General features: G+C 34.2%; 2 protein-coding genes across 11 annotated transcripts; one reads left to right on the top strand and one right to left on the bottom strand.

Moving 5' to 3' along the window:
• Positions 1-1566: 1566 nt before the first annotated feature.
• Positions 1567-16266, bottom strand: LOC107908843 (zinc finger protein-like 1). 10 transcript variants are annotated; one of them, XR_001687114.2, is made up of 12 exons: positions 16005-16264; positions 15467-15547; positions 14924-15044; positions 14716-14810; positions 14057-14128; positions 12991-13257; positions 12727-12835; positions 12309-12495; positions 11759-11870; positions 2125-2159; positions 1786-1897; positions 1567-1709 (listed from the first exon to the last, which is right to left on the bottom strand). XR_001687114.2 is itself a non-coding variant. In XM_016836124.2 (10 exons), the coding sequence occupies exons 1-9, from the start codon at positions 16026-16028 to the stop codon at positions 1810-1812; spliced, it is 1044 nt and encodes a 347-aa protein (XP_016691613.2). In that variant the 5' UTR covers positions 16029-16266; the 3' UTR covers positions 1567-1709; positions 1786-1809. The 10 variants fall into 10 exon arrangements, 2 of the variants coding, with proteins under 2 accessions (XP_016691613.2, XP_016691611.2); XR_005910572.1 differs by having other exon boundaries at positions 2125-2170; XR_005910570.1 differs by adding an exon at positions 2454-2611 and having other exon boundaries at positions 1567-1897.
• Positions 16267-20053: 3787 nt separating this feature from the next.
• On the top strand, positions 20054-20950 carry LOC107907718 (protein MAIN-LIKE 2-like). The gene is made up of 3 exons (XM_016835046.2): positions 20054-20060; positions 20234-20295; positions 20402-20950. Exons 1-3 carry the CDS (start codon positions 20054-20056, stop codon positions 20948-20950), a joined length of 618 nt encoding a protein of 205 aa, XP_016690535.2.
• The last annotated feature ends 952 nt before the right edge of the window (positions 20951-21902 follow it).

Below are 21902 nucleotides of genomic sequence, written 5' to 3' on the forward strand. Positions count from 1 at the left end.
AAAAATAAATAATTACGAAAATGGGCAAATTGAATAGTCCACTTCACTTTTTCCCTAAATCATGCCGTCATCTTTAGTTTAAAAAAAATATATTTTTTGGTGTGTCAGACGGCACCAATGTGTATTTTTTTCAAAATACCCGAGAAAATACAAATATATTGAGGAACAAAAAAAAATTTTAGTGGTACCGCCGGTGTGTCAAGCAGCACCGACAAAAAAAAAACTAAAGTTAAAATGATAGCCCTAAAAAAATAAGAAAAGTAAAAACTTTAAATCCACTTGCGAAACTGTTTCCTCCATTTTTTATGAGAAAAGGAAAAAAGAAAGCTAAAAGCTTTGGGTGGATCTTGTGTAGATTTGGAGTTCTCTTCTTTTTCTTTTTTCTCATAAAAGATGAAGGAAACAGTTTTGCAGGTGGATATCAAATTTTCTTAGGGTTATTTTTTAAAATTTAGTTTATTTTTTTTCATTTCTAGTCAATTGTTTTTATTTTTGCCGGTGTCGCCTAACACACCGGCGGCACCATTAAAAAGTAATTTTTTTTTGTTCTCTGGTATACCCATTTAAAAAAAATACATATTAATGCTATCTGACATAGTGAAGGCACTAAAAAAATTCTTTTTTTTAAAAAAAAAATCTAATGATGGCTATATGATTTTAGGGAAAAAGTGGAGTGGTACTACCGGTTTATTAGGCGACACCAGCGGAAACTGTTCAATTTATTTATTTTTGTAATTAAAATTTCACCTATTTTATTTTCGTAATTATTTATGTTTCATATTATTTATATAAAAAAGTCAGGAAATTGGCAACAATAGGTCAACTATGGGGATGCTGAATCTTGTTCTTCAAATATAGTACGAAGCATTTAGAATTTTTCTTAAATCAATTATGGTAAAAGATTCATTGTATCATGTCATAATCACCATCTTTTAATCAGATTTATAATGTTTTCGATAAAAAAAATTATTTAAATTAATATCACGAATTAATTCGATATTGATTTACTAGTATTTTTTTTAATTTTAATAAATAAAAATATTTTTATATTGTATATCGGTTTTAAAACAAACTTCTCTTTACTTTTTTATGTGTACATTTCTTATTAATTATTAATTTTAATAAATTATATAAGTTACATGCTCCATCACTCTAATTTTGTTCACCAATGTAGCACTTTTAAAAATTTCAAATTAATCCTAAATAAAAATATTCAATTTTGTTTTTAAATCTTTCAAACGATATTATTTAACCCATTAAAATTTCATTTTATTTTTCATTAATGATGTGTTAATTATATACTAATAGTGTACATGACCCTATACCGTGAGCATATTGTATATTAATCCCAACTTTAATACTTTTAAGAGCAAACCTTACATTAGACAATGACTATAATGTGTGTTAATAAACCTAGTGTATTGACCTAATGGTCGGAATGTTCACCACCTTAGATGTGGCTTGAATTTAAATCGTGCCGAGTTGAAAACGGATTAGGGTTTTTTTTTTCATGTTTTTAATTTTCTGGATAAGAGAAGGAAACACAAGATAAAGAAGCCGAAAGGCAGCCAAAAAAAACCATGTAACATTCAGCTCTAACTGCAACTCAGTTAATATTCTTTTAACATCATTAAAAAAAAAAAAAATCTGCAATCTTACTTGTATTTTCCACCCATGCTCTTCATAGGGCAATCTGACTGAGGGGAGGACTGAGCAGAGAAAATGGCAGTTATAGCGGCAATAGCAGTAACCAACAAGATTTGCAGAAGCATGTAAATATCTCACCAATTTCATCGCAATTAGAAGTAGTTACTGCTGCTCATCATCAGCCACTCCCTCACCAAGAGCCCTTTGTGAAATTCTATAGTACAGAATACTCATAGTCGCCATGCAGGCCCTGGACAACATAATTTAACACTGTAAATAAAAAATCCTTTCTGTAATATAACCAATATAGGCAGTTTCATTTCATTTTGTTCCATTTGGGATCTGCAATGGATGATGCAAAGACATACACTGTTCTATGGTCCACCATTTTGTAATAGGCCAATTTTGGCCCAGGCGCAGACTACAAAAATAAAACAAATTTTCAACCAAAAAAAAAAGAAGGGAAGAAATCCTAACCGTATGCCATGTCGGTGCCCCTCTCTACATGCGATCTGACACCCACCTCCATTATCATTTGCAAAGAAAAAAACACGCAAAATAGAAGAGAACAACAAAGGAGAAGACAAATGAGCAGTAACAAACAAAAACAAAAAATAAAAACGAATCTTGTAATTTCGGCTATAAAAGCCGCAACTAAAACTTTGTAATCTTTTTACGAACAGACGATATTAATAAGAAAAAACAGAATGAAAAAGGTTGCCTTTTTATTATTTTTTCTTTTCGCATTATTTTTGTTATCATTTTAAAAGAAATAAACAAAGCGTAAAAAAGAGCCAAAAGCTCACTTTTTCTTGCGTTTGCGCCGCCACGGGTGGCCGAGGTCGCCATCTCCAAGGAAAGGTGGTACGTTTTCAAGATCGGGAGTCAAAAAAACCAAAAAATGGCTTTCTTTTTTTTGAAATTTTCGACCGGCAGCTACCACGGTGGCCCGATTGCCAGACCCCTGACCGAAAATCGGAGGGGAGGAAGAGAGTTGAGAGAGGTTTTTTTTTTTTTAGGGAGAAAATAGAAAATGAGTTTTTTTTAATGGACTTAAATAAAGATACAAAACAACGCCGTTTTGAGCTAGGCTCCCAAACGACCAAAACGGCGTCGTTTAAGGCCAACCCACGCGCTACCCGACCCGCTTCTAGGGAATCTATGTGTTTTCATCTTTTGGGATATTTAAGCCCTTGATCTTTCCGCATTTTTTGGGCTGTTTTAATTTAGTCCTATTTTTTTTAAAAAAAAATTGACCACTTTTTTTATTTTTATTATTTTATTTTATAAAAATATTTTTTTAATATTTTATTTATTTATTTATTTTTAATCAAACTTTTATTAGTTTTCATTTATTTACTTATTATTTCTTTTTTTAATTGGCTTTTTTTATTTCTGTCCTTATTATTGTTATTTTTGTTTCATTATTTATTTATTTATTACTTTTTATATACTTTCAAACATTTATATTATTCATTATTAATATTATTAATGTTATTGTTATTATCATTATTATTGTTATCATTTTCATCATTATTATTGTTTATGCATATTAATATTATGATTCATTAATATCAATACTATATGTTATATTTTATTATGCATATTATGTCATTATTACTCCAAATGTATGTTGCATTATCATTATTCGCCAAGCCCTTTTTACGCTTTAAACGATTTTTTTAACATAATCAAATAAACTACACGTATATCATTTTTAATATTGCGTTAATTTTCACCCTAATTCAAAAAAGAACTTCTAAAAATAGGCAATATTTCGCATTTTGGAGATTCGAGAAATCGTACCCTAACTTACGAGGTTTCGATTTTCTCGTTAAACCTAAATAGTAAAATATCATTTTAAAATTAAAATACAAGAAATTTAAATAAAAAATTCTAAAGGCAAGCTTGTTCTCGAGGGCTCAAAATGTCGTGCCCTAACTTACGAGATGTGACATTTGTTATCTTGAGAGGAGGGCTTTTGACATTCGTTTCAATTTATTCAAGCGTTTTTTTTAAATAAACATTAATAAAAAGAGGAATCGTATTGTAAATTCTTTTAAGTTTTGAAATTTTCGACATTAAGACATTAATTAATCAATTAGGTACTAATTTTGGGCGTTACGAGGGTGCTAATCCTTCATTGCACGTAACCGACTCTCGAACCCATTTTCTTGAATTTCGTAGACAAAATCGTTGTTATAGTAAATCAAAACATTTTATTAAAATGACCAAATTACGAAGTGATTCGATCACACGTTATAAAAAAGGGATTGGTGGTGACTCCCATTTTTGTTTTTAAAAGTCGACCTTATAAAAAAAAGTTTCGACAGCTTGGGGAATGGAATAAGAGAGTCAAGCCGTAAATAGATTATTTTCTATTTTTTATCAAAATTTGAAAATTTGATTTAAATTTACGATCCTTCTGTTGCATTTCATCCGTCGTTTTTATGGTCTTTGTCGTAATATGTTTGCTTTATTGGTTTGAGCCTTTTTTATATATCTCTGCATATTGCATCGCATAAATCGGTCGATATTACCCTCTTAAGTGGAAGTGAGAAACTATTCCTTCGTGAAGTCTTCACCTCCATATAGGATAGTGAATCACTTTTGGTATACATTCCTACCTATGTTTTCGTAAGATTTCATCTTCGTGTAACCATAGGAAAATGTATTCCCCTGAATTGAACTCGGTCCATATGAGCCTATAATGGGTGAGCATCGAGGAATTTATCGATTCAGATACCTTTGCTTTAGAACCAAACCGTATATAATAAGCCCTAGGAGCCTATCTCAGGTAGAACCATGCCAAACCCTAATGGTTACTTTAATAGGTGCTTTATTTTTTCTCGTTTGCTCTGAATTCTAACTCTGTGTTTAATATTGACTTGCTTTGTTCTACTTTGACTATGATTGCATGGCATTTTCATCATAAAAAAAGGTATCGATTCACGTTCAGTATCTAAATAAAGAGTTTATCATAGAAAAAAGGTTTCTTGATAAAGTGGAGGATAATGCAGCCGTCCGAATTTGGTCCAAGAAAATACAACAAGAGAAAGGTGATGTTTTACGGAGGGATATGTGTCAGAGTTGTGGGACTTCACTTGCGTTAGCGTGACTCAGAATAATCTCCAAGAACCGAAAGAGATATGGGATCAATGGGATGACGAGATCAAATGGCTTTTTTACTGTAACTATGGTGATTTGCCCTATCTACTCGATATGAAAGTGGATAAGCACTTATTCCGAGCTCTCGCTCAATATTGAAATCCCGTTTACGGTTGCTTCACTTTTGGGACGGTTGATTTGGTGCCTACCGTGGAAGAATACACGACCTTACTTCGTTGCTCGAAGATTCAAGCCGACAAGGCTTACTTTAAAGCCGCCAACGTCTCGATGTTTTTAAAGAAGCTAATAAGCATCACAGGGATGAGTGAGTAGTGGGTTGCAGCCCGAATCAAGCAAAAAGGAGATAGTAAGTGCATCCCTTGGAAAAACTTGAGGGATTTGATCCTAGCACACCCGAATATGAAGAAGAGGGTTGATGTTTTCGCTTTAAGCATTTACGGTTGGGTCATTTTCCCCAAAGTATTAGGACACGTTGATGAGACAATTTCAAATTTGTTTGATTGACTTGACAAAAAAGTCACACCCGTCCCAGCAATCTTGGCCAAAACTTTCAGATCCTTGAATGCATGCCGGAGAGCGGGCGAAGAAAGGTTTATCGGGTGTGCACAACTTTTGTTAGCTTGGTTGAATAGCCACTTTTGGAAAGTAAAAAAGGTCTCTTATCGAGTTTTCTCCGAAAACTACTCTCCATTAAAGGAATTAGTGGCTACACCGAGGCGAGACGACATTTCAGAAGAGAAATAGATGGCGATTCTCCAGAATCTACAGGTCGAATATGTTGAACGAAGGGCTCCATAGATGATCCCCGATGAGATCTCATATATGTGTAGTGACTTTGATTAGGTTCCTCTACTAGGGATATGGGAAGCCGTTTGGTTCGCTCCACTACTCGTGTTAAGGCAGTATAGATCAAGGCAGTTCATACCGGCGACACAAGGTTTGCCTCAGTGCAAGTTTATGTATAAGGGTGATAATTATAATAAGAAAGTTCAGGAAATATCGAATGCTTAGAACCAAACCTGTAGAATGAAAAGATTCATTGCATGTCCGATGACGACCTATGAGTATGATTGGTGGTGGGATAAAAAAGTCAACGACAACATCCCTCTTTTAAGTCAAGAAAATGTTCGGCCAATAGAAGAGCACTTACAAGTAATCCCGTCTCAGTTAGAGATCATTACGTAGGACTTTGAGAAAATAAGTTTAGAATTGGGAAGGAAGATCAAGTAGTTAGAGGAGGACAAGATGCGACTAAGATTAGACGTCGACATTCAGAAGCTAGAGGCCAAAAAACTAAGGAAAATAACAAGATCGAAGAAGATTTGGATAGTTTAAAGACTGATTATAAAAAGCTGTGTTTGTCGATAAAAACTGCTGATTTGGGCAAAATATCAGAACAATGGTGGCAAGAGATTAAAGAAGAAAATGTGAGAGCCAACCAGTAGGAAAAAAATTCCAAGATGCTCGAGCTCGAGAGGATGCTTTGGAAAATAATTTGCTAGAAAGTCGAAATGAGAAAGTGGGATTAAGAGCTCGGGTAGCAGAATTAGAAAAGTCACTTCACTAGTATCGTAGTCACAACTCCATAATCAAGTTGAGAGTAAACCTAAGTAAGATTGAAGAATTGAAAGGAAAGACAGGGAAGCTCGAGGTCGCATTGAAAAATTACGAACTTCGAGTTGAGTTTCTTGAAAAGAATAACGAACAATAGAAAGAGCAGTTCCAACGTTCTCAAGGTCAAGTTAGAGATATCGACTACATCATGGGTGAGGCTATGGCTTAAATACGGGAAGTGGCTGATCATCTACAAACCCTAACAGTTCAAGCCGACATACTAAGCTTAAAGTATAAATCAGAATCAGATCGAGGTCGAGAGTTAACTTGACTTCTTAGGAAAGTTAAGGCTTTAAGCGTTAGGGCAAAGCCGTATATATAATCCATTTTATGTAAAGAAATTTATTTTCTAATAAATTTGTTCTAATGAAATTGAATCAGAATTAATGCCTCTTTTTGTATTCATTTCATTCATCTGTATTACATTTCATAATATGCATTCAGTTTCATAAAAATTCCCTAATTAAGTAAAATTATGATAGTTACTCTGGACCAACGAGAGTTTACCAACTAAATATTGCTACAGTTCCCGCCACAAAGCCAAAGTAATGGATTAGAGATTAGAAAGATTAGAACAAATGCAAAGAGATATATGCAAGATTAATTGCAGGTACATATACAAGAACAATTAGCCAAAATTCAACAAGACATAAAGGATCAAATGTAAGAATCCTAAAGAAGTATGCTAAGCTAATTGACGCAGTTGATGGTTAGAGGACTTGGAAAAGGGAAGAGTATCGCGGTTAACTCGGGTGATAATAATGAAGAGCCTACCTATCCCTCAGGTTTTATCTCAATAAATGTTCAGACTCAACCGAAGGTGTACCCACGAAGGGTACCCGTTACTATCAGACTCAACAATATCAGGTCGGTACCTCGGTACCAATGAACTACCCAACGAGCTTAGGCTCTAATCCAGGGGATAATCCAACTAATCCTGTTGTCCCTGATTTGGATGATATAATAGAAATAGAGAAGGCGATGGTAGATGTGCCAAAACAACTCGAGGACCGTTGCAGATGACTAGAAGAGAAATTCAAGGCAATGGAGAATGCTGACTACCATTACGGGGTTGACGCTAAAGATTTGAGTTTGGTACTAGATTTGGTGCTCCCACCAAAGTTCAAAACTCCAGAGTTTGAAAAGTATAATGAGACTAGCTGCCCTGAAGCTCACATTACGATGTTCTGTCGAAGGATGACATGATACATTAATAATAATCAGTTATTAATTCATTGCTTCCAAGACAGTCTGATTGGGTCTGCGGCCAAATGGTATAACCAACTGAGCCGTGCCAAAATTAATTCATTAAAGGATTTAGCACAGGCTTTTATGAAACAGTATAGTCATGTGACGGACATGACACCCGACAGAATCACACTGCAAAATATGGAAAAAGAGCCAAGAGAGAGCTTCAAGCAGTATGCCCAAAGATGGAGAGAGGTAGCGACGCAAATCCAACCACATCTTCCGGAGAAAGAAACAACCATGCTTTTCATTAACACTTTAAAGGCTCCGTTCATTAACCATATGTTGGGAAGCGCTACTAAGAGCTTTTCAAATATGGTAATGTCTGAAGAGATGATAGAAAACGCAATAAGGTGCGGAAAAATAAATACAGGGGAAAACGCCAAAAAAATAGCCCCAAGGAAGAAGAAAAATAAGGTGAATAATGCAAGTATGTATAACAAGGGTTATTCAAAGCCGATAACTATAAGTCAGCTAAGGACAGTAGCTACTAGCTATCAACGCCCCTAAGGCAAGAATCCAATCCAGGGCCAAACGCAGAAAGAATTCAATTCACGCCTATCCCGATGACATATAGGGAGTTGTATCAAAATTAGTTCGGTGCACATGTAGTATCCCATTTCTACTTGAAACCTATGCAACCTCCATTCCTTAAATGGTATGACGCGAATGCTCAATGCGAGTACCACGCGAAAATTACAGGACACTCAATCAAGAACTGCATCGCTTTTAAAAAGTTAATTGAAATATTTATTAAGATGCGCATTGTGAAGTTTGATGATCCATCGGGACCTAATGTGATAAGAAATCTATTACATAGTAATTCCGATAAAGAGGTAAATGCGATAATCGAGAGTGGAGGAAAGAGAACTAAGATGGATGTAGTTGAAGTGAAAACCCCACTAAGATGGGTTTGAAAGAAAATAGTAGAGGAAAGATTAATTACATGATCAAGCGGGTCATGAGATTCGAGAGTGCATTGAATTTAGGGCCTTAATATAAGGTCTGATAGATAACAAAGAGCTAGAATTCTTTGAATACGCCAAAGGCTCAGAAGGAAAATATGTATGCGCCTAAGAAGAAAGATCGACAGATAAGGTCTATAAGGTTAATCACCCGATGGTAATTATCTCACAACCAAGAACCAATGAAGTCGGAGCACAAATTGTACCAAGGGTCATAATCCAAAAACTCGTAGCTTTTCCCCATAAGGACAGTAAAAGGGTTCACTGGATTTACGACTGCAATGTGACGATCCCAGGAGAGAAAAATCCAGTCAGCACTTCAGAAGAAGGTCAGGATGTAGGTTTCTACACGCGCAGTGAAAAGCTCTATGATTCTCCAAATACAAATCTAAACCAATTAAAGAAAAATCCTTAGTGGTTGAACAAAAAAAAGAAGCTAGCCAGACTTGAATTACCTGTTAATGAACCGATAACTGAGAAAGAGGCTAAGAAATTTTTAAAATTCCTAAAGCACAGCGAGTATAACATTGTAGAACAACTGCACAAGCAACCAGCTCGCATATCGATACTGGCTTTACTCTTAAGCTCAGAGACATATCGTAACGCATTGATGAAAATGTTAGACGAAACTTATGTCGCGGATGATATCTCTGTCAACAAGCTAGGTCGTCTGGTCAATAACATAAGTGCTGATAATTTTATCTTTTTTAATTATGATGAAATACCGCCAGAAGGCATGAGAATTACAAAAGTTCTGCAAATTATTACTCGCCGTAAAGGATACACATTGTCAGGGGTGTTAATTGATAATAGATCGGCCCCGAATGTCTTACTCTTATCCATACTGAATAGGTTGCCTGTGGATAGCTCTCATATGAAAACATGCCAAAACATAGTGAAAGAATTTGATGGTACTGAAAGGAAGGTAATGGAAAGGATCGAGCTACATCTTCTGATTGGTCCAAACACGTATGAAGTAGACTTTTTTGTTATAAAATCAAGCCTTCTTATAATTGCATGTTGGGAAGGCCTTGGATTCACTCAGCGGAGGTAGTTCCGTCGTCACTGCACCAAAAGTTAAAGTTGGTAGCTGAGGGTAGGCTGGTAATGATAAACGCGAAAGAAGATATTATTGCATTCGTTACCAATGATGCACCATACATAGGGGCGGACGATGAAGCGATAGAATATTCCTTTCGTTCGCTAGAATTTGTGAATGCCACCTTCATTGTCGAGGAAAACAAAATCTTGATACCCAACACTAGAAGCGTTGCCAGGAAGAAGACTCGAAAGATACCTTTAAAGAAGGGTTGAGGCACCGATACTGAAAGATAAACGATACCACTTTGGCTTAGGATTTAAGTTAAACGCGAAACAAAGAAAGAAGGAACTAGAAAAGAAGCAAGAGATGAGGAAAGCGCGTTTAAGTGGGGAAGAGATCAAATGGGAACCAATGACCATTCTCAATATATCTAGAACATTCGTATCATGAGGAACTATTTACCCTGAGCAGAAGATGTCAATGAGGGAAATTGCAGGGGAAATGTTGGGAAACCTAAACATTAACGCCATATTCGAAGAAGGAATTGAAGAAGAGCGTTTGTCGGGGCATTTGCCCTTATGCACATGAAAGTGTTCTGAACAATTGGACTACGAAAGAGATTTCTGAAAGTTTTAGAGCTAATTCAGTGTAATATTTAAAACACAGTTATTGCTTTAAACTTATGAGCAATAAGAATCCTTTTCTGAAATAGGCTTATGTCCAACATCTTTATTTTAATAAAATGCATTTTGTCCAACATCTTTAATTTTCTGTTTCGTTTCAGATCTGATTGTTTAGGGTTTTCGTAGGAGTTTCCCGTGACTTGGCAACTCGATCTTGGTCCGCGCGCAACCCCGTATCAGATGTTGTCGTTGACTCTTTTATCCCACCACCAATCATACTCATAGGTCGTCATCGGACATGCAATGAATCTTTTCATTCTACAGGTTTGGTTCCAAACATTCGATATTTCCCGAACTTTTTTTCTTGTAATTATCACTCTTATACGTAAACTCGCACTGAGCCAAAACTTGTGTCGCCGGTATGAACTACTTTAATCTATACTGCCTTAACACGAGCAGTGGAGCGAATCCAATGGCTCCCTATATCCCAAGTAGAGGAACCCAATTAAAGTCACCACACCGATACAAGATCTCATCGGGGATCATCCATGGAGCCCTCCATTCAACATCTTCTACCTATAAATTCTAGAGAATTGTCATCCATTTCTCTTCTAAAATGTCGTCTCGCCTCGGTGTAGCCACTAATTCCTTCAATTAAGAGTAGTTTTCGGAGAAAACTTGATAGGAGACATTTTCTACCTTTCAAAAATGACTATGGAACCAAGCTAACAAAAGTTGTGCACACCCGATAAACCTTCCTTCGCCCGCTCTCCGGCATGCATTCAAGGATCTTAAAGTTTCGGCCAAGATTGTTGGGACAGGTGTGACCATTTTGTTAAGCTGATCGAACAAATCTGAAACCGCCTCATCAATGTGTCCTAATGCTTCGGGGAAAATGACCAAACCGTAAATGCTTAAAGCGAAAATATCAACCCTCTTCTTCATATTCGGGTGTGCTAAGATCAAATCCCTTAAGTTTTTTCAACGGATGCACTTACTATCTTCTTTTTGCTTGATTTGGGCTGCAACCCACTACTCACTCATCCCATGATGCTCATTAGCTTCTTTAAGAACATTTTTTTTCATGTTTTTAATTTTCTGGATAAGAGAAAGATTGTCCAGGTTTGAATTTGGGATAATCTCAACTAAAACTTAAGCAACGAAAGTCATTTGCCACTACACTAGTGACTAGTTGCCGGAGATTAACCCAATTTAAAGAAGAAGAAAATGTTTTGTGCCTTTAAAATGTCATTTCAACCCCGAAACGGGTGCAAAAGGAAACACAAGATAAAGAAGCCGAAAGGCGGCCAAAAAAACCATGTAACATTCAGCTCTAACTGCAACTCAGTTAATTTTCTTTTAACATCATTAAAAAAATCAGCAATCAGGCAATCTGACTGAGGGGAAGACTGAGCAGTGAAAATGGCAGTTATAGCAGTAATAGCAGTAACCAACAAGATTTGCAGAAGCATGTAAATATAATATCTCACCAATTTCATCGCAATTAGAAGTAGTTACTGCTGCTCATCATAAGCCACTCTCTCACCAAAAGCCCTTTGTGAAATTCTGTAGTACAGAATACTCATAGTCGCCATACAGGCCCTGAACAACATAATTCAACACTGTAAATAAAAAATCCTTTCTGTAATATAACCAATATAGGCAGTTTCATTTTATTTTGTTCCATTTGGGATCTGCAATGGATGATGCAAAGACATACCCTGTTCTATGGTCTACCATTTAATTCTCAAGAGAAGAGTAAAATGGAACATGTATGATATATATATTCATCATTATTTCAATCTCCCCATCTTAATTGGCATCCATCCAGATATATCAATTGCAACATCCACAGGTTACGAGCATAGATACACGCATAAATACAAAAAGAGATGCATGCTGATAAGAAATGGGTAAATGCATACACAAGAGAGATAGAGAGAGAGATGAATCAATGTATGGCAATGTAGGTTGGTTGATTAGCATGGCCTTGGATATTCATATACCAAAAAAAAAAGAAGAAAAAAAGAATAGACTTACAGGATTGCTATGATGAGAAGAATTTTTCTTGGATCCATCCGTGTTGATCTTTGATGCTTCGACCGACCTTCTCGGATATCATCTACAGTTGATGAGTCTTTATGTGGGGGTGCAGTCACTGGGAGAGTTGGTAATGCACTTGACCAAAAGGGAATTAATGCTCTGAGAAACTTCAGATGAAGTGGCCCTACAACAAGAAGTTACAAATTCAAAAAAAGGAATTGTATGCAAATCATGTCATAGGCATATGAAAAATTATCTTCCCTAAGTTCTCCATTACAGACACACTTAGCACCTTGGATGGTTGCTTTAAGGAATGGTCACACCAAAAGATGTAGGTCACAGCAAGAACAAATTGGAAAAGTACTAATCAATCAGAGAGCAGAATGGCTTCTTGATCCAAGGCTTTTTAACTCACCCCTCCGAGAGTACTTTTTACGATTTCCATCTTCATCATCTGTATAATATGAGATTTCAGAGTTTTGCCGGTCAACATGAGGTGTACTCTTCCGAGTTGTAGCCATAGGCTGGGTTTCATTGCAACATTGAATAAAACACCCAAGATAAGAAAGCAAACAACTAACATACATGAATTGACACATACAAGCAAGCAAAAATAACATGATTTAAAGAACTTGGTTCACATCCAATAACTAACAAAAGATTAAAAAAAAAGACTTACAGCAACAGGACTTGAAGCTTTCATGTAACTCTCAGTTGAACTAGGACCATCTATCTCCATTATTTCTGTTATTGTAGGTTTTGAAGGTCCTGATATGGCAGAGTATCCTCCATCTTTTGCGACAGAGGGTGATGAATTCGCATCATACTCTTGTCCTCCAGCTACATCTATCAATGGATCTGAAGCAAATGCAGGTGGAGGACCACGGTGTTCTGTTCTAGGCAAAGAAACAGGATGATTTCCAAACAAAATCTTTTCCATGCCAGTCTGCATGAAATCACATAAGGTTATTTAAATTTTATTTATGCAGAATTGATAAGAATTCAAACTGCATTCATCCTAAAAAAGAGACTACAATATATATCTCAAATAGAACATGCTAGAACTCCAATCGATCCATATAAATCTTTTTCTGTGGTGCACTTCTTATCCACACAATTTATAGTCTAAGGCAACTGATGATCTTAAGCAGTTTGAAGCATCAGAAGATTGAGTGGCCTCCAAAATTCTGGGATCTGGGCTAGATTTTTTAAAAGCTAGAAATAAATTGGGAAATGAGATTTCCAGAACTTCCTTGCAGGTCAATGCTTTTAATGGACAAGGAAGAAATATGTTTGGCCATAGCAAACTTGTATGGCCTACATTTTACAATAACATTTATTGGAAGTAGTTGATTCTGCTGAATGCTGATTGATGCATTTGACAGATGAAATTTTCTTAGCAGACTATATGTAACCCATTTTGGAAACCTCCACCAGGGAAACAGTTTAATCTCACAACTTTTGTGTCAACCATGGAAAGGATGCAATCAACTTGTTCAGCCCATGCTGAAAAGCATAACTACTGAATTACAATCTACAACAGGCAAGTGGCAAGAGTAGGACTTCCAAAGCATCCAAGGTTGAATATAATAAAGCAAAGATGTAATTGATGAAAAGTAGAAGAATAGTTTGATAAAGAAAATATTGACAAAGAAAAAATATATATGTATATATATTCAAAATTCACTATTCATTTAGAATAAGCAGCAATTCTTTGTAACATCCCAAACCAAGCATAAACTTACCTGCAAAATAGCCTCCTTCAGCAGTGAATGAAGACGGGATGTTGGATCTTTAACACTTTTGGGAGGCCATATCTGGGGAAGAAACCATTGGAAAATGAGACAAAGCCAAAGATCAAATACTGACAGAAGTAAATTATAATCATGACCATAAAACATAACTGCTATAATCCAAGAATAAAAGTAATAGTTGAGGAATGCCACAAGAAAATTAAACAGTCTTGACTCTATCAGTAACAGATCATAGAAATTCCTCCGATGCAAGAGAATGTCAATTACATGTTCGCATATTCATCTCTATCCTCTGCATCTGCTAAGCCCATTGAAAAGATTCAAACAATTAAAATACTTGAAAATCGGAAACATGTCAATCAACAAAGGAGTTTTCCTCAGTCAACTACTCATATGAATGACTCCAAAAGTTGGAGCAGTATGGTTAAGGCAGTAGTTTTTAGTATTACGGTTAACCATCTCGTATCATCATTTGAAGCCTGGACACATTTACCACCTAGATGCTTCTAACTACTTGTGAGGTCCAAGAACATTGTCACCATCAATTCTGTCAAATATATTTATCACTTTATACAATACAAACGGAAGCATGTGGGCATGATACAGCTGATTCATGCTGAAATATAATAAACAGTCTTTTGAGAGCTTACACATATCGAACATGAAGGACACACATAACCAGCGGGTGCAGTGTGCGGAGGAAAGCTTTTGATATGTGAAACCAAGCAAGTTGTATGTATGACATCTAAAGTAGCAAATTAAAAGAGTGAGATCATACAACATAAGTCCAACATGCTGGTTTGCAAGAAAATAAAACAACAAGCAGTATGTAGCATCCACATCAGCATAAATACATACGTAAGCAACCCAATCGTGTGGTTTCAGAGCCAGCCCCCTCCTCAAGCACAGCTTGGCATTTACAACATTTGGGAGGCCAGTCATAGTCTCCATCTATTACCCACTCTGAGTAAGTACGTATCTAGAGCAAAGGAAATGAAAACTTTATTAGCCCCGAACAGCATTCTATACAACACCTCCACTCAGAATTGTTTTATAACACTGTAAAAAGTACACAGCATGCCGAAACTGGTTTATGCATAAATATGGCACCAAGATGTATCATAAATATATTAACAAATCCAAGATATCCTGAGACCTATAGCTGCAAAAAGAGTTGTTCAAGACCCAAAAATTTTTTTTACAAGACAAGCTCTCACTCCGCTAAAACCTCCCCTATAACAAACCTACAGACCTTCCCCCCTCCCCCATTTTCCTTTTGGATAGAATTATTATTGTCTTTTGCTCCTAGTCAATCTCGTGTAACCACTCTTAGTTTAAATTAAGTCAAAATGCTTGTAAGTAAAATTTTGAGTCCAATAAAGCAGAATGTAATAAACTTACAACGCATATTTGGTGCTCAGGTAAGCAGATGCATTCCCCACAAACGGGAACCTTGTGCACGAAACAATATAGTTTTGTCGCCTGAAATACCAAAAGGAGGAATAAAGGCTTACACACAGAAACCATTTGTGAATCATGGTCCCAACCAACATCAGCTCTACAAAATTTTTAGTTTAATCGCAACCAAATTCATAACAGAACAAGCTGCATTCCACTAGAACCTCCAAATATCAAGGTTAATGTCCTCCTCTCTTAGATTCATATATTTAAGTAATCAAATACGCATTTTCCAATTCATGAACCTTAAAGTTAAGATAACAAAGATCTGCAAACTCATAATTTTTACGAAAAAAAAGATGGAGATCTAAAAGACCAAAAATCCAGCGGTGAATTACAAATTCCAAGACAATTTTGTAAAAAGAAAAAAGTAAATTAATAAATATTGGTACAAAAAAATTGTAATTCTGAGCATTGAGTTGCAGTAAACTTATAAATAGATCAAAATTTTGAATAAAATTGATTTAAAATAAAACGGTACCTTACGGCATTTGCAGACCACCATTGCACAGAGAAATGGGCAAGAAAGGAATCAATCACTTGGAGTTCGATCCAGTTTTGTACAAAGCTTCAGATTTTAGAAATAGATTGAGGTGAACAAAATTTGATTGAAAATTACCTTAAGATTTAAATAAGCAGAAGATCAGAGAAAACATTTTTTTTAAAATGAGGAATATAGCAAAATTTATTTCTTCTTTTTTGTGTGACTTTTTTTTTTTACTATTTTGAGTGAGATGATAAACTTAGGTGTGTTCTCCCATGCTTAAAAAGTACTTTTTCTTAAAAGGTAATAAAGAATGGATGTCAATGTAAAAAGAAATTTTAAGTGATTTTTAACAGTTGAAAAAGTAAAAATTTTCAATTTTTTTCAGCGTACTTTTGGGTGGTATTTTATTTTTTTAACCTTATTAGAAATATTTAAAATTAATATTATATATTAAAATATTAACAATAAGTTATAATAAATTATTTTTATATTTTTGTTAAAATATCATAATATTAATTAATTTGAACATTATTTAAATATATATTTATTATTTTATAATATCATGTCTAAAATAAACATTTTATTTCTCAAAAGCACTATTTGACAGCAATACAAAACACTCTCAAGAGCACTTCTGAAAAACACTTTTCAAAAACATTGCCAAACTAGCTTCAAGTGATACAGAGAAAACAAAACCCCTCCATCAATTTTCGATATTTGCCGATTCAGATGATCAGATTGAGTCGAATTCTTAACAGTTTCAATTTGATTCTATTCAATTAGATCTTTTGTTTTTCATAAATTTTGAGTTTTGGGTTTTTTACTTTTTTTTATAGATATTTCTAATAAAATTAATTTTTAAGTAAATAAAATTTAACCAACAACGTTTATATAATATTTTTGAAAATATTTTATATTTAATTCTAAGTTATTTTTAGTGTTTTAAATATGACATATTTATTTTTACACCATTCAAATTTGAAATTAATTATTAATTAAATAAAAATCAAATTTAATTCTATTTGAGTAATTATAATTTTTTAATTTGTATTTTATACATCATCTGAAACAATTTAATTGAAATTAATTTCAAGGTTATACTATTGTAGAAACTTATGTATTAGGATTCAGATTATATTTTGTCCCTTACTGAAAAATTTAGCAAATTAATTAGTATACGTTAAATCAAAGAGTAAATTGATCATTATGTTAAAATTTTCATTCATTTCTATGGTTAAAAACTATTCCTTATACATCAGTGTAAGGTACACATGGCATACCACATGTTACTTTTTGATTATTTCGTTAATTATGCTAGTTTTTAATAGTGTAAATAAATGAAATTTTTAACAGAAATGACAAATTTGCTTATTAATTTACCATATAAAGAATAATTTACCCATTTTTTAGTAAAGGAGTAAAATACAATATTGACTCTTAATACAATAGACTCTATAGAACTTTTGCCCATTTATTTTAACTACTATTATAAACTAAAAAACGGAAAAGCTTCATTAATAAAAGAAATATTTAGCTTGATTCCTATTTTTGTTGCATTGACTATTTGAATTTGACTATTAAAAAAGGTGTCCATAAAATTTAGAATTATTTCTTTTTTAAAACATCATATCTAAGCGATTCATGCAATAAGAATATATGTGTTTATAATTTGATTCAAAAAGTTTTTTTGTGTTATACGTACAATCGTAATTACAATATACACAATTCAAACAATTGCAACCATAATCACCCATTGTAATGAATGATTAGACTAGTGAATGGGATATGTTTGAACAAAAAAAGAATAAATTTCAATATAATCCCGACTTAATTTAAATAAGGTAAGATTCAAATACATGATCTAAAAATTCTCAATATCTCAATGTTGTCATTAAGTTAAGGTTTCGTTGGTAATTTAACACCCGAGCTAATACCTAGGTTGATAGATTGACTTGATTGCTACAATAATGATCCTTTTAGAATTTAATTAAAATATTTTAAAATTTGAACAGCTATTTAAAATCTAAACCATAAATTGAGGATGTTTGGTTGAATTAACCCATGGTAAATTTGCAAATGTATTAGATTGGACCGTTGCAACTTGTAAGGCTGTTCAAGAACGGGATGGGCAAACGTTTGTTAATTTAGGTAAAATTGAAATTGATATCAAATTTATACATGAATTTTGATTCAAGTACCCTATATGAAATTTGTATGAAACCGGCCTCTTCCGATGCACCTTTTCCTTCTTTTTTCCTAACTTATTGCCAAATTTGAAAAACAGAAAGTCCAGCATCAATTGGTTGTCTCAATACTGTAATAGCAGCACTCCTCATCTCAAAATTTTCCTCCATGTCCAGCCGCAACCTGCTCTAATCTGCACTTGCCAAAAAAATAATCCTTAATCACATAAGTGTAAAGCCATGCTATCCACACAGATCCCTGTTTGAACCCTATTCCTCCCTCAGATTTTTGGAAACAAATAGATTCCCAACTAACATAGCATCCTTCACTGGTTCACCACGTCCTTTCCAAGAAAATCTAGAGCAAAGCTGGTTGGTCCTTTGAAGAACAACTTTTGGGGGTTTTTTACAAAAATAATATAAAAAATTAAAAATTACCAAAATGCTATAATTTTTTTTATTTACCAAAATATATATAATTTTTTTTATTTACCAAAATATATCAAAAAATAAAAAAACAAAAAAAAATAAAAAAAACAGGGGAAAAAAACTGGACCGATGTGACAACTCCCTGGGTGGAGGGAAGCAGGTTAGCGGCACCAAACAAGGAGAGGGGGTTGGCGGCACCAAACAATGAGTCCTTGTTGGCGGCACCACCCTTAAATTTAAGGGTGGTCGGTTGGTGGGGGAAAGAAGGAGAGGGGAAGAAGAAGAAAGAAAGGAAGAAAGAAAAAGAAAGAAAAGGAAAGAAGAGGAAAGAAAGAAAAAGAAAGAAAGAAAAGGAAAGGGGAAGAAAAAAAGCAGATTATAAGGAAAGAAAAATAAGAAAAGGAAAGGAGAAGAGAAAAAAAAGAAGAAGAAGAAGAAGGAAGGAAGGAAAAAAAGAAAATAAGGTAATTTTTATTATTAATTTATGATTTTTGTAATATTTGTGTGTTAAAAAATAATGTTATGTACATTTTACGTATTTTAATATTTTATTTAGGATATATAATTTTTGAGATATATTTAGCATGAAAAAATTCATGGTATGTACATTATATGTTGATTAGGAATTTTTTTTATGAAATTGGCTTAGGACGTTGAAATTAGTTTTGTTAGGCAAATAACATTAAAAGTAAAATGATAAATAAATGTATTTAAGAAAACATAAAAAACGAAAATTATATATTCACCGAAAGTAAGAAAATGGGAAAAAAATTATATCTTTAATAAATTTTAAACATAATTCACTGAAAAAGTATAAAATTATAAAATTTAAAATGACGATATTTTTTAAAATAATAAAATGCAGAGAGAAAAATACGAACAAATGGCCAAAGTAATAGTGTATTACTAACTTTTTAAAAGATTGAGAAATAGCTAGTACAAATATTTTAAAAAAATGTAATGAAATAATATAAAGTAATAAAATAAAAAAATAAAAATATTTTTATTGAAAGTAATAAAAATCGGGAAAAAAATACGAGCAAATGGCAGGGATAAGGATTTTTTTCTTACTGCAAATTAAAAACCCGTTTTTAGTTTTTTTTTTATTTTGGTAAATAAAAAATATATATAATATTTTGGTATTTTTTAATATTTTATTTTTTTGTAATGTTATATTATGGGTTTTATACAAAAATAATATAAAATATACAAAATTACCAAAATATTATAATTTTTTTTATTTACCGAAATATATATATTTTATTTACCAAAATATTATAAAAATTTTTATTTACGGAAATATATTTTTTTAATTACCAAAATATATATAATTTTGTTTATTTACCAAAATATATAAAAAAACTAAAAAAAATAAAAAACAGAAAAAAAACACATTAAATTTGCACTAAATACACTAAATAATAAGAGTAAATGGCAGGCATTATGTAAAATTAATTTTAAAAACACACTAAATTAATAAATTTAAAACATTATGTAAAAATTATAAAATTAGAAATAAAAATATTTTTTAAAGTAATAAAATGTGGAGAAAAAAAATACGAAAAAATTGCCGAAGTAAGAGTTTTTTACTAACTTTTTTTCAACTTGCAGGCATCGCAATGGCTTCATTGATTAGCACCAAAAGTCACATATCTGATGCGGTTAATAACACGGTATGATTTATTATTTATTAATCACGTGTTCTATTTATTTAAAAAGGATAGACGTACAAAGAAATAATGTTATCGTAAAATTTTTTCTGTAATTTAACACTATCAGGAATCGTACCGAGTTTTAAGGGGCCGTGTGAGTGTTTTGAAGGATACTCCGGATGCACGGTTGATGCCGTACTTAGAGCTAGCCAGATTTAGGTCCGTAGCACAGATCCGGTACCCCGTCTTGCGCTTTGATTTAATATCTGCGCTTGTGGAGCGGTGGCGCTCGGAGACCCACACTTTTCATTTTCCGTGCGGGGAGTGCACGGTGACCTTGGAGGATGTAGCGTTGCAGCTTGGGCTCCCAATTGACGAGAGTCCCGTAACGGGATTATCTGCATTTACCGATCTGGATGCACTTTGCTATCAGCTTTTAGGAGACTCGCCAGGGGACGGTGAGTCATATTTTTCGGGCTTACAATTTACATGGCTGAAAGCCAAATATGGAGAATTATCAGCGACAGCCACTGAAGGCGAGTTGATGTGCGCTGCTCGAGCGTACATAATGCATATCATAGGGGGAGAAATCATGCCTGATGCAAACAACGATAAGGTGCATTTGATGTACTTGCCCCTGTTAGCTGACTTGTCCAGTGTTAGCTCCTATAGCTGAGGCTCAGCCGTGCTAGCAGTCTTGTATCGAGAGCTTTGTCGGGCGACAGATCCGAAAGTTCGCGACATCGACGGATGCCTCTCACTGCTGCAGTCCTGGGCGCTGTATCGGATGCCATTTTTGGCATCGGTTAGACACCAACCATATGTTTATCCACTGCTGAGCAGGTGATAAAATATAACTTCTCATTATTTGTAATCATAATATATTGACTAATGTTACCAACTCTAAACCCTATATTTATTTTTTGTAGGTGGAGTGCTCGTTCGGGTATCGGGAAGTCGTACAATGTCCCGCTATACCGCCTCATGATTGAACAGTACGCCCGGGATGGGGTAAGATACTATTCTAATATTCATGACATCTTACTTTCTATATCGTACGCAGACGTAATGGCTAATTATAACCATGTTATTAATCATGCAGTTTATATGGACGCCGTACCAAACGCCAGAAATTACAGCCGTGGTACCCTCGTCTGCGTACGTGCATTCGAATATATGGTGTACTAACGCACCAATTATAAATTTCAACATGGTCGAGTGGTATCACGGGGATCGGGTGCTACGGTAGTTTGGCTGCATCCAACCTATCCCGGATCCGCCGTGTGAGGTGGGAGAAGTTCACGGCAAGAATAAGAGAGGAAAATCGATGGTGGATTGGAGAATTAGGCACCGAAAATTTGTGGCGCTGTGGAACGATCGTTTTCGTGACCGGAAATTAGGCACCCAGAACGTGACCGTCGACCTCCGAATAGGTATATCCCTAGGACTACACCATCGAACCATCAATTTTAGGGGTGTATGAGACATGTTTGTACATTAACACGTTTGTAATTTTTTGTATCAATTTAATTATTCTAATGTAATTATTCTAGTTTTAGTTATTGTGCTTATTGTTCAATTTCTTTTTACCAATTTAATTATTTTAAAGTAGCATTATATTAAAGCTT

Source organism: Gossypium hirsutum, chromosome D02 (genome assembly GCF_007990345.1).
Source record: "Gossypium hirsutum isolate 1008001.06 chromosome D02, Gossypium_hirsutum_v2.1, whole genome shotgun sequence".
In the NCBI taxonomy this organism is placed as follows: Eukaryota; Viridiplantae; Streptophyta; class Magnoliopsida; order Malvales; family Malvaceae; genus Gossypium; species Gossypium hirsutum.